This window comes from Sesamum indicum, linkage group LG5 (genome assembly GCF_000512975.1).
Source record: "Sesamum indicum cultivar Zhongzhi No. 13 linkage group LG5, S_indicum_v1.0, whole genome shotgun sequence".
NCBI classification, from domain to species: Eukaryota; Viridiplantae; Streptophyta; class Magnoliopsida; order Lamiales; family Pedaliaceae; genus Sesamum; species Sesamum indicum.
Window position 1 is genome coordinate 3,573,833 of NC_026149.1, and position 16,452 is coordinate 3,590,284.

Below are 16,452 nucleotides of genomic sequence, written 5' to 3' on the forward strand. Positions count from 1 at the left end.
TCATTTCAAACTAGGAAATAAATAATTAATTACTAAAGAATTTTAAATCTTTAAAAATTAAAAATTAACTTGAAAAATTATTAATAAAAACATACATAAAAAAGAATAATAGTGAAATATTTTTTAAGTCGAAATATCTCAAAATAAATGAGTTTTTTATAGGTAAATTATGTCTTAAGTAATATAATAAATAAAAATAAAATATATTCTTATTTATCTTTTCAATCTCTAGTTTTTATTTGTTCACTTGATTTTAAATGGATATAAAATTGGGTTCGAAAATAGTTTTATATACATTTAGTTTCACTCGAATTAAGAAGTAAATAAAATTGAATTCTAAAATAGTTCCATATACATTAAATTAATTGCATCTCTCTCTAATCAAGCAAGAAACTTTTTCTTATACATAATTTTTCTACTCAAACCAAACAATAATGTATTAATATTAGCAAACAATGTATAGTATTATTTGTAAAGAAAAAGGTTGAATAATTTAAAGATTTAAATGTGGAAGAATCCGAAACATCTCTCCTACTACGATTACGTACATATAATTTCTTGGGCGAGGAAGCAACTTTACAAAATTTGCCGGGGACACAAATAAAAAGTACACCCACCCCTGATTTTCTGGTAAACCAACAGGAAAAAATCTTGCGCGGAGCGTGGATTGATCTTATTGGTTCAGGACCCACAAATTTTCAAAAGGCAAATATTCATCAAGAATACAAAAATCCCACCCCACCCCACACCCCCCCATTAGTTCACCGAAAGGGACCACTGAGAGAAGTCCTCAGCGTACCATTAGGGGACACCTGGTTGGACACATGTCTGTCATGTGGGCCCACAAGACAGGAAATTTTAATGCATTTGATTGATAATCTTTTTTTTTGGGTGGGGGGGTGGTTCTTGCAACATTGGATGGGACTTGGGAGTTTTCTTGAGCTGACACATAATAGTTGAGTTGTGTTGTGTTTTGTTTCCCAAGGAGTCTTGTTTCCAATTCTTGCTTTTTTGCTTCAGAAAATAAATAAATTAAAAAAAAGAAAGCTTTTTGGGGCCTCTTCAGTTGTCACTAATTGCACTGTTTTGAGACGGTAAGCAACTTACCTTCCTTGTATGATTGAGTAATTGTTTATTTATTCATGCAAGGGATAGTCTTTTCTTAGCATATTTTTTTGTTTGGGGTAAAGTAATCTCTTCTTTTTTAATAGGGGGCATATGTTTGTGTGCGGACTTGCATGTGTAATTCTTTTTCAAGAACTGACTTTTGATTGCAAAAGAAATGATAGGTGTCCCTTGCTGCTGTTTCACTATAATTTTTGACTGAGGAATTGGTTTCTGGGGTGACATGTGGTGACAAAAGGTTGGATTTTTAACACTTGGAGGTGGAGGGGCAGAGGAAAGCAGCCCATACCCATTTTAAATCAAGACTTGTAATGGGATTTTGATATTAAGAGTTTCAAGTTTCAGGGGTTTTAAATCCAACTAAAGAAGAAAAATTGGTGTTTCTTGGAGGACACCATTTGTGACCGACTCTATGCAGATTTTGTTGTAACTTGTAAGTTTTCTGTATTTTAGATTTTCTCTGCTTTGTGTGTGTGTGTTAGTTGAGAAAAAACATACATAAATTCAAAGAGTTGATTATGTTCCTGTTCAGTTAATGGTTGTAATTGTTGATGAGTTCAAGATAAAGAAGAATATAAGAATAGAGGTGAGGGAGATGCTGAATGATTTCACATAACTTTCTTGCACGTCTTTTGGATATTGATTCCCCCTTTAAATGGAATTATTGGATTCATATTCTCTTGTTAAATTGATATCCCTTTTCAACCTTTGTTTCTCTTATGTCATTTGATTCGTTTGCAGTAGAGTTGTAGAATATCTCTTCTCTGATTTTGTGTTCAAACCTTATTAGTGAATTAGGCCTAAATTCCATATGGAAGTGAGGTCTGCAGAAAGAGTTGTTCATAATCTTTGTGGAGTTCATACAGGTAATTGCCAAGTTTGATGGATGAAATATCTCCATTAGTTGCTCTGCCATGTAAACTGGGAAATTTGATTAGCGACGAGTCGGTTTTCGCGAGTTGTGTTGATATTGCGGGGATTGAGCTGATAACAAACAGAAGGAGTTTGTTTTCTGAGCCATCTATGACCAAGCTGCCTTTGGTGCCTATTACCCTTGATAATAGAAATTCCAGTTCTAGTGTTCAACAGAATGGAGTTGGGCTCAAAATAGAGTCAAATTGTGATAAGTCTAGGGATGGTGAAGACAATATTTTGGTGAGGAAAAGGCAAAGTGAAAGTTGTTTGATCTTTAGTAATGGTATTAACCCTGAACTCAAGGGAAATGATCCATCCGCCCTTGTTCGTGGCCCATTAGCCGGCATTACAGATTCTCCATATGCAACCAATGGTACTAACAGCTTGTGCATTGGGGAGTGTATAGTTTTGGAGCCAAAACCACATAATCAATTAGATAAGAGTAACTGTATTTCTCATAGCATGAAGAAGTCGGAGTCGTGGGTATCTTCTATCACATCTGAGATAGTTGACGATCTTGTTACTGTTGAGGAGACTGGTGAGGCAGTTAGCATGAGAGAACCTAAAAGAACATTTTCAACTTCCCTTCTTGAGGTTTCTGAAGAAATGAAGTCAAATAAGCAGATTTTGCATTCAAATTACCAGCCTCTCTGGGGCGTGACATCTATTTGTGGAAGGAGGCAAGAAATGGAAGACGCAGTTGTTGCTTTACCACGGTTCATGAAGATTCCTTCTCAGATGTTGAGTGACAGTTCGCTTTTTAGTTCCATACATCAAGATTTAACGGCCCATTTATTCGGAGTTTATGATGGACATGGTGGTTCCCAGGTAAATGATCAACCATTGTCGTTCTTCCATCTATTTTGCTTTTGCTTTCCTGTTGTGGCTGTCTATCCAATTGCACACAATCTCTTTGTTCAAAAAAGTAATAATAGAATTTGTGGTGCATAGGTTGCTAACTATTGCCGAGAGCGTCTGCATCTAGCTTTATCCGAGGAAATTGGTATTGCTAAAGAAAATTTGCGTACTGAAATAGGCGAACATAACTTGAAGGACCGGTGGTTGAGGGTCTTCCTCAAATGCTTCCATAGATTGGACAATGAAGTTGGAGGCTTCCCAAGATTTGACGACAATATTGCTTCTAGTCCTCCCCTTTCACCTATTGCCCCTGAGTCCGTGGGGTCCACTGCTGTGGTCGCCGTTGTTTGTTCTACCCATATCATTGTTGCAAACTGTGGTGATTCAAGAGCAGTTCTGTACCGGGGGAAAGTACCCATGCCTTTATCTGTAGATCATAAAGTAAGGCTTCATTTTATCAAAATAAAATATTTTTCTATAGGTGTTTGTGCATAGTTATTGCATATTTGTAATCGGCTTAACCTTTAACTCCTTTGTCCAGCCAAATAGAGAAGATGAATGTGCAAGGATAGAAGCTGCAGGAGGCAAGGTCATTAATTGGGATGGATATCGCGTTTCAGGTGTCCTTGCAGTGTCAAGATCCATCGGTACGTCAATTTCCATCCATCCAATATTTTACTCAACTGGATATATGTATACAGTTCATAAGGGCTGGCAGCATTTAGTTTATGATAGTTGATGCAAATATCTGAGTGCTTGAACTGGGACAGAGTACCAGACATCAGAACATGTTAGAAAGACGTTGACACCCTAATGCCAACTTTGTTTAGAGTCATCTTGATATGCTTCTGTGGTGCTATCCTCAGCCTACGCCAAAGAGTGCATATTTTCAAACTTAGCATTTGATCCAATCGAATTTATCGTTGCAAACTCAGTTACTGGGATGTGAAATGATAGCAATCAAGAAATTTTGCTTGAGCACTTCTAGGTCTTCAACAGGTCCTGCCACCAAAGATTTAGAGGTCGTTCGGGAATCCGAACGAAATCCCCCGATATTTAAGTTGGATATGCACATGGGTTCAAGATTGTCCAAGGCCAATGGGCCTTCATTAGAAACAATGAGTTATATTGAGTTGGGTCATGCAAATGTTGAGGGAACCAAATAGGTAAAATGTATGGATCTTTGGTTGTTTTTGGCGAAAAGATTTTGATTTCAATAGCAAGTATTTCAATTTTAATCATGAAAATTAAGGCAAATACTGGTCGGTCAACCAAAGTGCTCGTATTTTGAGTGTAATACCTACCCACCAAGTTTCCCGTACTAAGACTTCCAATGCTGTGTAAATGTAGCTTTTGGAAACATAACTCAGCTTCTTTTTACATCAAGGGCTTCGACTTCATTAACAATCTTATCATTTCTTTTGTGCAGGTGATAGATACTTGAGGCCCTATGTAGTTGCAGATCCAGAAATAATGTTCGTTCCTCGAACAAAAGAAGACGAGTGCCTTATTCTCGCTAGCGACGGACTATGGGACGTAATGACAAACATCGAGGCTTGTGATTTGGCACGACGGCGAATTCTACTCTGGCACAAGAAGAACGGCGCTACTCTCTCCAAGGAAAGAGGAACAGATATCGATCCTGCGGCCCAAGATGCAGCAGACTACCTCTCGCAGCTCGCTTTCCAAAGGGGAAGCAGGGACAACATCTCTGTGATAGTGGTAGATTTGAAAGCTCAAAGGAAGTTCAAAAAGAAGACGTAAAGTGTAACAACCCAATCTCCTTTAACATGCGGTGGGAATTTTCATGTCTGTTTCCAGTATACTTTAACACAGGTTTTCACCTTCTGACCCTCGGCAGTCAAGAAATCCTGCAAGGTATATTATAGCATCAGTAGTATGTATCCCAATGTAGGGGCACCATGTTAAGATCATATTAGTAACTAAGAGACAGAAAAATATAGTCAGATGTCATTGTAGATAAACCATTTCTTTAGTTTAAGTTCTAATTCTATCTCTTCAGCAATTGTAAGGCAGATGCTTTTGAGACAATGCTCATATTCAAGTTCATTTCACTGAATCCATCGTTCGTATAGAGTTTTGTTTGATGTTAGTTGTTCGATGACTACTCCCAAGATGGTGGGGCTGGAATCAAGAACGATACGAGTGGAATCGTCGATTCCTGCTCTGTTGAACATTCATTTATAGTCACTGCCAAACTGAGAATGTTTCTTGACATTCATTTCTGTTCATTTCGTCTAAAGATCTTAACGTCTTATAATACATTTTTTTTTAGCTAAAATAAAATGAAGTCCATAATATGCTGGCAATGGTAATCTTGCAATAATATAAAACTGGTTGCACATTTCAGTGGGAAGCATAAGTTCCACTCAAACCATCCCTACAATGGTAGAGCAAAAAAACATGAAGAGCCTTAACACATGCAAATATCAACCCACATAAGATCCCAATTGGGTCCTACATTTGATCTCTGAAATACAAGTTCCTTCCGTGCCAATTGCGTAATAGTGGAATTCTCGAGTACTGCCACACCAGCACAACTTCTGATGCACAATTGGAGACTCCAGAAGCAGCTCCAACAGCCTGCTCGTGTACTGATAGCAGCAGAGACGAGAAGGCAGAAACATGCTGCAAGCTTTGCAGCTGACAATTCCATTAACTAGTATTAACAGTCCTTATACCTGCATATTGAAAGAGGACAAGTACATTCATGATGTATACATTCTAGTTGTATGTTCCAAATAGCAAAGTCGATTTAATGCCCCTCTTGTAGGCCACATGCAAGGAGAAAATATTGTCAACATCCCTTGCACGTCTGCAAGCAAAGTGGCGAACGTAGCCCTTCACTTCTCAAGGTTTCAGATAGTAGGACTTTGAGTGGAGGTGAATGCGATAAAGAACTAGCATTTGAAGACAAACTCCACAATATGAAAAGAGTCGAATGCTTTAAAGCATCCATTCCTATGCCCCAATATCAGGCTCTTGTTTTCTCAGCAATTAAAATGGTATATGACAGTTACACTCCTACTAGAATAAAAATCTGAATGGAATATTTCCATGATTTTCTTGCTACCCATCTAATAATTGCTACCCTGTATGGATCTTCTCTCCTTTTCCTTTCTTTTGAACAGCCAGGGAAGTTTTAAAATGTTAAGTGGCTGTCTCAAATACTTTCAAGATAGAGCAAGATTGAGCAGAAGAAAAGCTACTCCTTTAATATCATATACTGGAACAGATACTTCATTTGTCTGATAATAAATCTAGTACCAGTGGTAACAAAATGTGCTTAAAGATCCACAATGGGTCATCTTTCCAGACAAGCTAAGAGTTCATATGGTAGTCACTTCAACAATGAATTCGAGCGATGTGTATATCAAACCTTGATTAAAGTGTGGCCAGTGAAGGTCCTGCGCTGGTAAAGTACAATGCAAGATCAACATCGAGATCATCATACTTAGTGATGAAAGGATGTGCCTGAATTTCAAAATAATACATCAGATTATTCACCAGGAGTTCTTCCCACTGAATTCAAATAAAAAGAGTATCAGAAGTACCATAAGTTCATTTGCAGACAGTCTATCTTTCGGATCCTTTTGCACACTGCAAATCCAGTAGAAGAGATCACATAGGTGCTAGGAAATTGAGCAAATAAATAAGGACACAAGCAGGCAAGGAATTGTGATAACAAAAAGGTATTCATGAATGCTTAAAAAAAAAAAAAAAAGAGCAACTTAGCTACATTCTAATAATTATGAAATGACAGGAACTTATTGGGAAATGTAAGCAAAGGCCCTATTGATGTTGCACAAAGTATCCTTTGAAGTGGACTGTATGTGAAATTCAGATGAGGATTGTGAAGGGAACATAGTAGTAATAGTGTCCAAAGAATCTTAATCTTTAAATGCTTTCGTTAATAGAGCAGTTCTAGACAAGACAGAAAATGGAGAATAAAAACAGATGAAAAGAGTGCGCTGATGCTATCGCTTTTATAAATTAGGAATCACCATGTAAATGTTCGGAGGAGGCACTAAAATTAGCCCCAAACTATACCATTTTATGAAACTGAATGATTTTTTAAACTTAGGTTCAGTGTACTACCAAGCAGAAATAAATGAACAGAACTCCGGAGAAAATAGATCAGAAGGTGCACGAGGTGCAGGTTGATCAACAATGGTTTCCATCAGCTCATAGACGTTTATCCATCCCTCTGGCTGTGGTGCAGAATATGGAAACTGTCCTGCGGCACACTCCAGGAGAACCAATCCAAGGCTCCAGATGTCACTTTTGTAACCATAGTTGCCTCCAATGATTCTCTCCGGCTAAGCACACAGAAAATTACAAATATAAAGAGTTTCAGAAAAATTCTTGTGAAGCACAACTGCAGCACAGGTTTGATGAGAGAACACTTCCAAAACAGTAGCATTCAAAACAATTTTTGGTGAAAAGATCAACGAGTGTAATAAGCATAAGACTCACAGACATGTAGTTGTACGTGCCAATAAAGGTATTAGCTAGACCAGATGTGCTGGCCAGTATTGCACTGACACCAAAGTCAGTGATCTTGACTTCACCTCTGTGGTTTATTAGCAGATTTGAAGGTTTCAAGTCCCTATGGATAATATGTTTTTCATGATGAAGATACCACAAGCCTTTGAGGACCTATAATGGCATGATCAGGAAATTAATTTAATTAGTACTAGAGAAAATTCTGCCTACTGAAAATTGAAAAAGTGGTTTGTATACCACCTGCTTACAAATGGCAGCAAGATATGGTTCCGGAATCTTATTAACTTTCTTGAGGAAATCTGCAAGAGAACCCCCATCCATATACTCCAGGATTATGGAGATTGCCCCATTGTCATAGAAAGACTGATAGCAAACTACAACATAGGGACATTGAGATGATTGATTGATTTTCAATTCTTGTGCAATATTCTTGCGAGCAGACTCTTCGATATTCATTTGAATAACCTGAAATAAGTTATTAGATTAAGAACAGGGATGTCAATGATTCTCAGGCATCAGCATCACAATATCACAGGAAAAGAGTTAATGCTAAGCAAGTTGATGAATTTTCCAGATCAGATATAAGTCTCATCCAGTAAAATGGAAGTAAATCTGAATTTAATACTCCAAAATATCGAAAGAAAAAAAATAGAGTTCCAGTTTGCTGGTGCATTCCTAATATAAGCTTTGTCTTCTGGGGTGATTAATTCTTCCTGACGAAGTGCTGAAAAGAGACATGATGTTCTAATTCTCATTATCATTATAAACAACATAATGTGGAAATATGTATGTATTTGTCATGTTTGGTGTAAAAGAAGACTCAATGCTGAAAAATTGACAAAATTGCAAACCAGATCACTTGATCTATCAATTCATAAAATAAGCTGGTTCCTTCTTTCAAATGGAATAAAGAAATTCCTCAAAAGTTCAACATCAGTTCACTATCTCAACCATGGAACAGCCCAAAAACTCCAGAAGGAGAAAAGGATGATACCTATCCATTCATATTAGTCTTACTTCAAATCTGACCTTAATAAGTATGATATATGTGTCAGCCAAGTTATATCAGGACCTGGTTTGACTGAATTAAACAATAAATAGTACAAATTACTTGGGAAGACAATGATTCATGTAATCACATTCGATAGACTGTTTCTTTTGTAGGACCAAAAACAACACAATTGTGCCAGGCTCAACTCCTATCTAGAATCAAGTGATCAGATTTAAGTTAAAGTTGCAACGAAAAGGAAATATACCACACTGCTTTCAGATGTATAATTCTTAATCTAGGATACACATTAAATATACTAGAACCCAGTCCACAAATAAAAATTGCCAAAACCTTATGTCCAGCCAACCAACAAATGATGGACGTAAAAGCTGACAAGTCATTTTCAAATGTAAGTCAAGGCAATAGAGAGATCATCAATACCTTAAGAGCAAAGAATTGCCCAGTCCATTTATGCTGCACCAACCGCACAATACCACCATTTCCCTTACCAATGACTTGAACTGCATCAAAGTCAGCTAAGCTCAACTGGTTATCGGATGGCTGTATTAAAGCTGGCTGTAAAACATTCAAGCAAGCCAAATTAAACGCAAGTTTCCCATAAATGCAATCCATAATAAATATCACCTGCTTCTAAATCTATCACACTCATAACTTGAAAGTATCATTCTTCAGCTGAGTAATCTTTAGAATTGACAAGAAAAAGAGGATCTTTCCTAGTTTGACCCATTAAAACACAATTCTTGTACCAAGTCATCAATATCGAAAGTTCAAAAGATTCATCTAAGTTTGATCTGCCTACTACAGAGTTATATATGAGAGCACATTCCACTGGCAGGAAGCTAAAGAAATATAACAGAGCACAAAAGAACTAAGATGAAGATCCAAGCAGAAACGGCACATAGCAAACGCATGAAAATTTGACTGTTACAAAATGCGGTGAAAATCCAAAGAACCCAGAAAGGAAATCAAAGAAATTGACAAAAACAATACTCATACAGCTTCAACTTCACTATGAGAGACAATCCGAACACCGTCCCTGTTAACCAACAAATCACCATCCTTAAAAGTCCCTGAATCAGTCCTGCACGCACACGAAAAATATCAAAAAAAGAAACAAACCGAATTAAGCAATACCCAGAAACAGCAACAGAATTAAATAGTGGGAAAAACAAGTACAGGAATTTGGAGAGAGAAACTTCATCAGGAGGAGGAAGAGAGAGCTTCAAGTTAGGTGCTAAAGCCCCTTTTTTCATATCTTTTTTCCTTCTTCTTCTCGATTAACTTATAATCTTGATTCTGTCTTTCCTGTTTCGGCTTCTTTATCAAAATCCTTCCCTCTTCGTCTGCTATACATATATATTCTGGGCTCTGGGTACGATGAAAGAAACTGTCTTCTTGTTCGATGCAAAAGGTCTACAAATACAGCCCAGAAAGATTCAGGTTAGGTAAATACCAATCTACCCACACTTCATTTTTATGTATATATATATATACATATATAGTGGGAGTGTGTGTGTATATATATATATAACTGCGTCTCATCTACATCTCAACTGATTTTTTTATGGAAAAGAGGACAAAAAAGCTATTAATTAGTGGTTTGGTGAGATAAAAGAGAGGAGAGAGAAGGAAAATACCAAGAACTCTTCACTCCCACTCACTCATATGTCAGTTTACTTTCTTGACGTTGTTTCGACACTTACTGATATATGATTTCTTCCCCGCGCCCGCCAATCTCTACCCCTTTTTCTTTTCCCCATTTCACCCTTCTTTCTTTCTCTTATTTTCCCATTTACCCTTTGCTAGTAAATAGCTTTTGCTCTTGATTGATTAGTTCTATGAATTGCTTTCCAAGATGAAGTTATTTTTTATTTTGGATTAATTACATTTTACCCCCTGTGGAAATATTAATAGCCACGAGAACCCCCCTTCATAAAAATAAAGGTGAATTATAATTATTTTTTTAAATCTGACATAATTATAAATATTATTTCATTGTTTGAAAAAAATACAAATATAACCATAAAATAAAAAATAATTATGTAATCCCAAACAATAACTATAAATATTATTTCATTGTTTGAAAAAAATACAAATATAACCATAAAATAAAAAATAATTATGTAATCCCAAACAGTGAGGTGAAAATTATTGCATTACTTTTGCTGAACTTTTATTTTAAAAAAAAAAATATCTGAACGATTATTAAAAAAATAAGGGTAGGTAAAATAAATAGTCCACAGTACATTTTAGTCTATAAGAATATTTTAAAATATTCTAAGAAATATAAAAAATTATAATTTATAATCCAAAATAGTATTTTGATTAATCAACTCTAAAAATTGAATGAAAGTTTAAGGGACTAATAGAATAAACACGTCGTTAAACGAATATTAAAATTATGAGTGTATTTATAATTTTTAAAAAAAAATTATAATTATATTAAATTTTGAAAGAGGTGGATGTAATGTTTGATTTTCATATAAAATTATTTCCACAATATTGGGTACTTCTCAAATACAGATACAACATTGAATATATTTTTGGAGTATCCAAAAATTTGCTCAGAATCCTCTCCGTATCTCTACAACCACAAATTCAGCATTATTGCACCGAAAAGTTAGGGATTGAAGATTGAAAGAGCAATTCCCCAATGTGGCTGCACCAAATTATTTATTGCTTCCATGGTGAGTGTGTATTATGTTCTAGTGACACAGTTGAGACTCACCAGCACCTATTTTTTTATTGCTATTATGCTAGACAGTGTTTTCAACTGTTGCGACGTGAAGTCTGTTTCTCTTGGACCACTAGAAGATGGACCATTACCATTGATGTATTAATTGCTGCACGAAAATGGAGGGGGAAACATGTTATCAATGCTGCCTATGGTAATCTTTTGGCGTCCCTTGTGTATCACGTTCGGCAAGATCGGAATCGACGAAGGTATCAACAGCTGGTTCGCGATGCAATGTCTCTTGCTCGGGTTATTTTTTATGAGCTTAGACTCCGCATACTTAGTACCGAACTTCTTCATAGCATTAGTACTATCGCCTTGTATAGAGTATGATGGATATCATGGCTACTTAAATTGCTATTTAATTTGTACGCTCTATAATTTTTCTTTACTTAATGAAATTTACCATTATCGAAAAGAAAAAAAATTATTTATTGCTTGAACGATTGATTCCAAGTTTTAAATTTTTGGCTTGTAAAATTTTTAAACAATATCAAAAACTAAATTCTAAATATTATACATATATAATATGTATAGTAGAACCGTATGCCAAATGTATTATGTAGACAATATCAAGCCGGCAATTGGGACCTAAAAACTAATGAAGGCTTCACGGCAGCTTCTCTCCGATCCCTTTGTCTCTTTTTACTTCCATCATCTTTCTTGGATTTTACAACTCTTTGACTTTACGCTTAGAAAAATAATGAGAATTGTGAAAAGGCAAAGGGAAGGAAAATTAAGTAACAAGTCTTGGTATTTGTAAATTTTTAAATAACAATTATGTATAAAAGTCTAAAAACATCATAATTCATGTGTAATTATCCATCAGGAGAAGACAGTATAATTTTTTTTTTTTTTTTATATATGATTCATTACATTTGTTTAAGAGAAAGAAGATAATATATCAAAACTACTTATTAAATTATTTAATTAAAAATGTACATAAATAGAACAAAGTTAATAGAAAAATGATAATTAAATATATGATATATTGTGAAAATAAATAAGTATATTTGAACGTATCTAGAGTATTTTATTAAGTATACATTTCCATGACCAAAATTAGTAGTTCTCACATGTAATAAATAGTATAAATTTAAAGTAACAAATTTATGCAACTATTTATAGAAAGATCACGTTCGGAGTTAATTAAATTAATTAATTTCCACCTAATTTTTTGATCTTTTGAAATTTTGAGTTATTTAAATATTTCAACAAATGTCATAAAATATCACAAGTTCTAAATTTTGATTTATTTGTTCGATCTGTTATTATCTTTTAAAGTAGTTAGCTACCTACACCAAGGCCGGGAGGACTGTTTTTTCTATATAAATATAAAATTGTACGAATAACTTAAATTTAAAACTTTTAAATACCTAATTGGTCAATAATTTATAAATTAATCTATCTATATCATATGATCACATAGGGTATCGTTACAAAAAAATTGCCTCATTGCGACAGATTTCATATAAAATCGGCAGCAAAACTCATTTGCCACTGAATTTTGCAATGGAAAATTTTTGGGCAACTATAGTACTAATGCTGTAGTTGGAATGAATTTTGGGAAAACCGCAAAATTTTTCCACGAAAATTGCATAACAAAGAACTTTTATATTTCCTACCAACTTTTCATAAATAATTTGTAGCAAATTTTTGCAACAAAAACTTACAACCACATTTCTGCTGCAACATTTTAAATATTTATGTGGCAAAGTTTGTGACAATTTCATTATAAAATCTATTGTGTTGACAACGAAAGTCATTACAGAATTACAATGTATTGTTGCAACAGCTACCCATTGCAAATTTTGCCACGAAATTTTTTCAGTACAATATGCAATTTTTTACTAGAAATTTTATAATTTTACTTTTACAACAGTTTATATTTCAAAACTTGCAATTTAACATTGAAAAATATTTATATTTGGTTTGCCACATAACTTATACAATTTGAAATATAACAAAACATTTAACCGAAAACAAATATAACAACGATAATTTGATGCATATCCACAAAATAAAAATGTAAATTTTAGAATATCTACATTTAAATAGGGGTCAACATCATTTTCACAATCTTCTGGAGATAGTTGGTCATATCAAGATGGCGAATTATTGTCACTAGAGCTATGTTCTGATGCACTCATAATTTCTTTTAGTGCAATGCCAAATTTATCCGACATTAGGCTTACTAGCTGTTGCATCTGTTTATTTATGCGCTTCATGTCACGACGCATGATCCTATTTTCACGAAGAATCTCATTAATTTGATTCTGTAACCATAATTGTTGATCATTAACAGAGGTGCTCAATGATGACTCGGGTAGACCTTGAGAAGTAATGTTCCTATCATCACTCAACTTTCGAAATTTTTCCTATACAATTAAGAAAAACATAATAAGTAAATAACTTGAGATAATTTTATTTACTTTGATTTCATTTAAATAATATAAACTTACCACTGCATCATCTGCTTTCGAGCAAGTCCAATTGTCTTCTTCCGTTTTGCAACATTTCTCCGACTCCTCAATAAGTGAAGACGGGTGATCGAGCGACTCCGCCTAATAAAATTTATAAAAAAAAGATTAAATATTAATATTAATTTTGAGTAAGAAAATCAACTATAATCTAGAAAACCAGAAAAAATATTTATATCTTACCAACTTCCGTTTGTGGTTTGAAAGGGAAGCAGAACCGTCTTGATACACAGTAGATGCCGATATAACGTTTGTTAGGCGGTTCGTCTTATTAACTTGTGAGATGGCTTGAAATTTCTCATCAGCCCACTCACACTGCAGCCCCTCCCAAACTTCCTTGGACATCCAATCAGTTTTCTTCTTTAATCTCCTACATCGTCCCATCACCTCCCTGAGCCATTTCCCAGCTCTAAAATAGAAATTCTTGCGGATTTGGAATGCATCCATTGGATTCCACGTGTAGTATGTCTGCAAGATGTAATACATCAATTTCATAACATGATAATTAATTGATAAATAAATAAACTAAGAATTAAAAATTTAAATCTTACGCTAAATTTTTGAAACCACAAGTCCTTAGTCTCTTGTGGAACTTTTTTTAAACAAGGCCATGCCCCTGGATAGTAGCCTGCAATAATGTCCTTAATGACCTTCTGAACATCATTATTCCTATAAAGTAACAGAAAGATTATTAATAAGGGTAAATTACAATACAACATTTTATAACCAATACAACATTTTAAATTATCTTACGCAATAGACTCCGGAGTAATGAAATCAGATGAACTTGTCATTGAATTGACATTATCAGATGCAACTTTAGGCACTGATGCAGATGGGGGTGGTGTTGCTGTTGTTGATGAGGATATTGTAAGTGATGGTGATGGATTTATACATGTGTTTCCCGTCTTCACATGAAAATGGGGTAGAGTTGGGGATGAGGAAGGTAACTCTCGAGTTTCAGGAGAAGGTGGAGTAGATGGTGGGGTGGATGATGGTGTAGTAGCTCTATGATCCCTACCTCCATTAGATTCTCCTCGTGTCATATCTACATAAACATATCAAAAGAGAAAATATAAGTTACATTAGCTTAGTTTTAAACTCATCAAGTAAAACTAAAGTAAGTTTAAATAACTTAGTTAAATTGATTTAATAAAACTTTTAAATTGAGAGTTAGCTAAGTTAAATTAGTTTAGTTTTAAACTCATAAGTAAAACTAAAGTAAATTTAAAATAACTCAATTAAATTAGTTTAACTGAAACCTTTAATATGAGAATTAACTAAGTTAAAATTACTATTATAATAAGATCCTACGGTAAATCCTAATCTACAATCATTATCAACATCGCTCATCCAACCTCATCAATACTATTATCATCCCCATTCACCTCATTATATCAAACACATTCTTATCATGGAAAAAATAAACAAATAAGAGAGACCCATATACTAAATTGTAGGCATATACATGATCACATCCTTGACAAAAAGGTCCAACTTCTGCTACAATATTTACATCTTTATGCCAAACATTAGCAATTAACAACAAGTTTTAGGATAGATTACATCCAGCTTCCCTAAAATTTGACATAACCATAAATACCCTTCTTTATTTGGGAAATTGTGCACTTCTTAGTTTAAAGAGTCACCAACAACCAGCCAATTTTATTAGTCGCCGTGGGTTTCTATCTATTTTATTTTAGTAAATAGATCAAAATGTTCTTGGGACTATGAAATATAATTTTAAGTATTTTACGTAAATGGATCATTTCAGGCCCCATTCAAGAAATTACATGATTTTATCAATCGTCTGGCAATTTTTCAAGCAAGATAAGATACTCGTAATTATATCAAATTTTAGGAATGTTTGATGCAATTTACCTTAAATTTTAAGTGAACAAACACCCAAGTCAACAGCTGATGAGTTTTGATCGCCTCTTCTTTCCAAAACCAACAGCAGCAGCAAATTCACAAATGCAAACTATGCATTACAAACAGTAACTCAATCATAATAAATCTTAAAAATTTCAGCATGCGAAATGTAATGTACACGATAAGAACAGAGACTATCAAACACACCCAAAAGCCCCAAAACAAAAAAGAGGAAGAAAAACTTACAGGCAGTGACGAGGCCGCCGGAAAAAAGAAGAGAGAGGGGGCGGCGGAAGGAGAGGGAAAGGGGGAGGGGAAAAGAGAGGAGAGAGAGAGAGAGAGAGAGAGAGAGAGGAACAGAGAAAATTAGGGTATGTAAAACAAAGGGGAAATTATACTTTGCGTCCTTATAATTTGGGTCAAAATTAATTTTAGTCCCTAAATTTTTAATAAAATTTTAGTTTCTAATTTCTATAAATTTTTATGATTTTAATCCAATTATTAAATTTGGTGCTAAAGATCTTACGAGAGAGGAAGTCAGATGTATCGAAATTGTAATTATTTGTGAAAATTAAGGATCAAAATTGTCGTTTAAAAATTTCAAAAACCAAAAATTATGATAATTTATAAAAAAAAAAACTATAGATTAAAAACATTCCATGAAAAATTTGGAGACCAAAATTAATTTTAATTCAAAGAATAGGGACTAAAAGCAAATTTACCTTAAAATAAACTAAAAAGAAAGAGAGGTATTATGGGGTACAGCGTGGAGCCAAATTTTTTATTTAATTTCATTTTTTCCCCTCAAATTAGTAGTTTTAATACAGTTATTTTATCAAAATATTTTGTCTTTCAGCTATTTGTTTCTTTATTTTTTATTTAGGGATAATTGCACTTTTTCTCTTTTAAAATTTGGTTTAATTTAATAT

General features: G+C 34.2%; 3 protein-coding genes across 5 annotated transcripts; 1 reads left to right on the top strand and 2 right to left on the bottom strand.

Moving 5' to 3' along the window:
- On the top strand, positions 947-5,006 carry LOC105161886 (probable protein phosphatase 2C 50). Of its 2 annotated transcripts, XM_011079735.2 has the most exons (6): positions 947-1,094; positions 1,281-1,558; positions 1,992-2,868; positions 2,992-3,339; positions 3,440-3,545; positions 4,328-5,006. In XM_011079735.2, the coding sequence occupies exons 3-6, from the start codon at positions 2,008-2,010 to the stop codon at positions 4,660-4,662; spliced, it is 1,650 nt and encodes a 549-aa protein (XP_011078037.1). In that variant the 5' UTR covers positions 947-1,094; positions 1,281-1,558; positions 1,992-2,007; the 3' UTR covers positions 4,663-5,006. The 2 variants fall into 2 exon arrangements, with proteins under 2 accessions (XP_011078037.1, XP_011078036.1); XM_011079734.2 differs by lacking the exon at positions 947-1,094 and having other exon boundaries at positions 1,165-1,558.
- LOC105161887 (mitogen-activated protein kinase kinase 2) lies at positions 5,220-10,147 on the bottom strand. Of its 2 annotated transcripts, XM_020694149.1 has the most exons (10): positions 10,075-10,147; positions 9,614-9,850; positions 9,434-9,518; positions 8,858-8,992; positions 7,666-7,890; positions 7,396-7,578; positions 7,018-7,238; positions 6,474-6,519; positions 6,299-6,393; positions 5,220-5,600 (listed from the first exon to the last, which is right to left on the bottom strand). In XM_020694149.1, exons 2-9 carry the CDS (start codon positions 9,688-9,690, stop codon positions 6,304-6,306), a joined length of 1,062 nt encoding a protein of 353 aa, XP_020549808.1. In that variant the 5' UTR covers positions 9,691-9,850; positions 10,075-10,147; the 3' UTR covers positions 5,220-5,600; positions 6,299-6,303. The 2 variants fall into 2 exon arrangements, with proteins under 2 accessions (XP_020549808.1, XP_011078039.1); XM_011079737.2 differs by lacking the exon at positions 10,075-10,147 and having other exon boundaries at positions 9,614-9,993.
- On the bottom strand, positions 13,161-15,869 carry LOC105161888. The gene is made up of 6 exons (XM_011079738.2): positions 15,770-15,869; positions 14,405-14,699; positions 14,203-14,320; positions 13,835-14,119; positions 13,634-13,735; positions 13,161-13,549 (listed from the first exon to the last, which is right to left on the bottom strand). The coding sequence occupies exons 2-6, from the start codon at positions 14,695-14,697 to the stop codon at positions 13,274-13,276; spliced, it is 1,074 nt and encodes a 357-aa protein (XP_011078040.1). The 5' UTR covers positions 14,698-14,699; positions 15,770-15,869; the 3' UTR covers positions 13,161-13,273.

What these genes read in the sequence shown, in the direction of transcription:
- LOC105161886 (XM_011079735.2), top strand. Translation starts at nt 2,008, where the DNA reads ATGGATGAAATATCTCCATTAGTTGCTCTGCCATGTAAACTGGGAAAT. An exon ending in ATGGACATGGTGGTTCCCAG is followed by an intron (nt 2,869 to 2,991) that starts GTAAATGATCAA and finishes TGTGGTGCATAG; the next exon opens with GTTGCTAACTATTGCCGAGA. An exon ending in CTTTATCTGTAGATCATAAA is followed by an intron (nt 3,340 to 3,439) that starts GTAAGGCTTCAT and finishes TCCTTTGTCCAG; the next exon opens with CCAAATAGAGAAGATGAATG.
- LOC105161887 (XM_020694149.1), bottom strand. Translation starts at nt 9,690, where the DNA reads ATGAAAAAAGGGGCTTTAGCACCTAACTTGAAGCTCTCTCTTCCTCCT. An exon ending in GGCAATTCTTTGCTCTTAAG is followed by an intron (nt 7,891 to 8,857) that starts GTATTGATGATC and finishes AACTTATTTCAG; the next exon opens with GTTATTCAAATGAATATCGA. An exon ending in TGTCTGCAAATGAACTTATG is followed by an intron (nt 6,394 to 6,473) that starts GTACTTCTGATA and finishes TTTGAAATTCAG; the next exon opens with GCACATCCTTTCATCACTAA.
- LOC105161888 (XM_011079738.2), bottom strand. Translation starts at nt 14,697, where the DNA reads ATGACACGAGGAGAATCTAATGGAGGTAGGGATCATAGAGCTACTACA. An exon ending in ATTACTCCGGAGTCTATTGC is followed by an intron (nt 14,321 to 14,404) that starts GTAAGATAATTT and finishes GTTACTTTATAG; the next exon opens with GAATAATGATGTTCAGAAGG. An exon ending in TGTGGTTTCAAAAATTTAGC is followed by an intron (nt 14,120 to 14,202) that starts GTAAGATTTAAA and finishes TACATCTTGCAG; the next exon opens with ACATACTACACGTGGAATCC.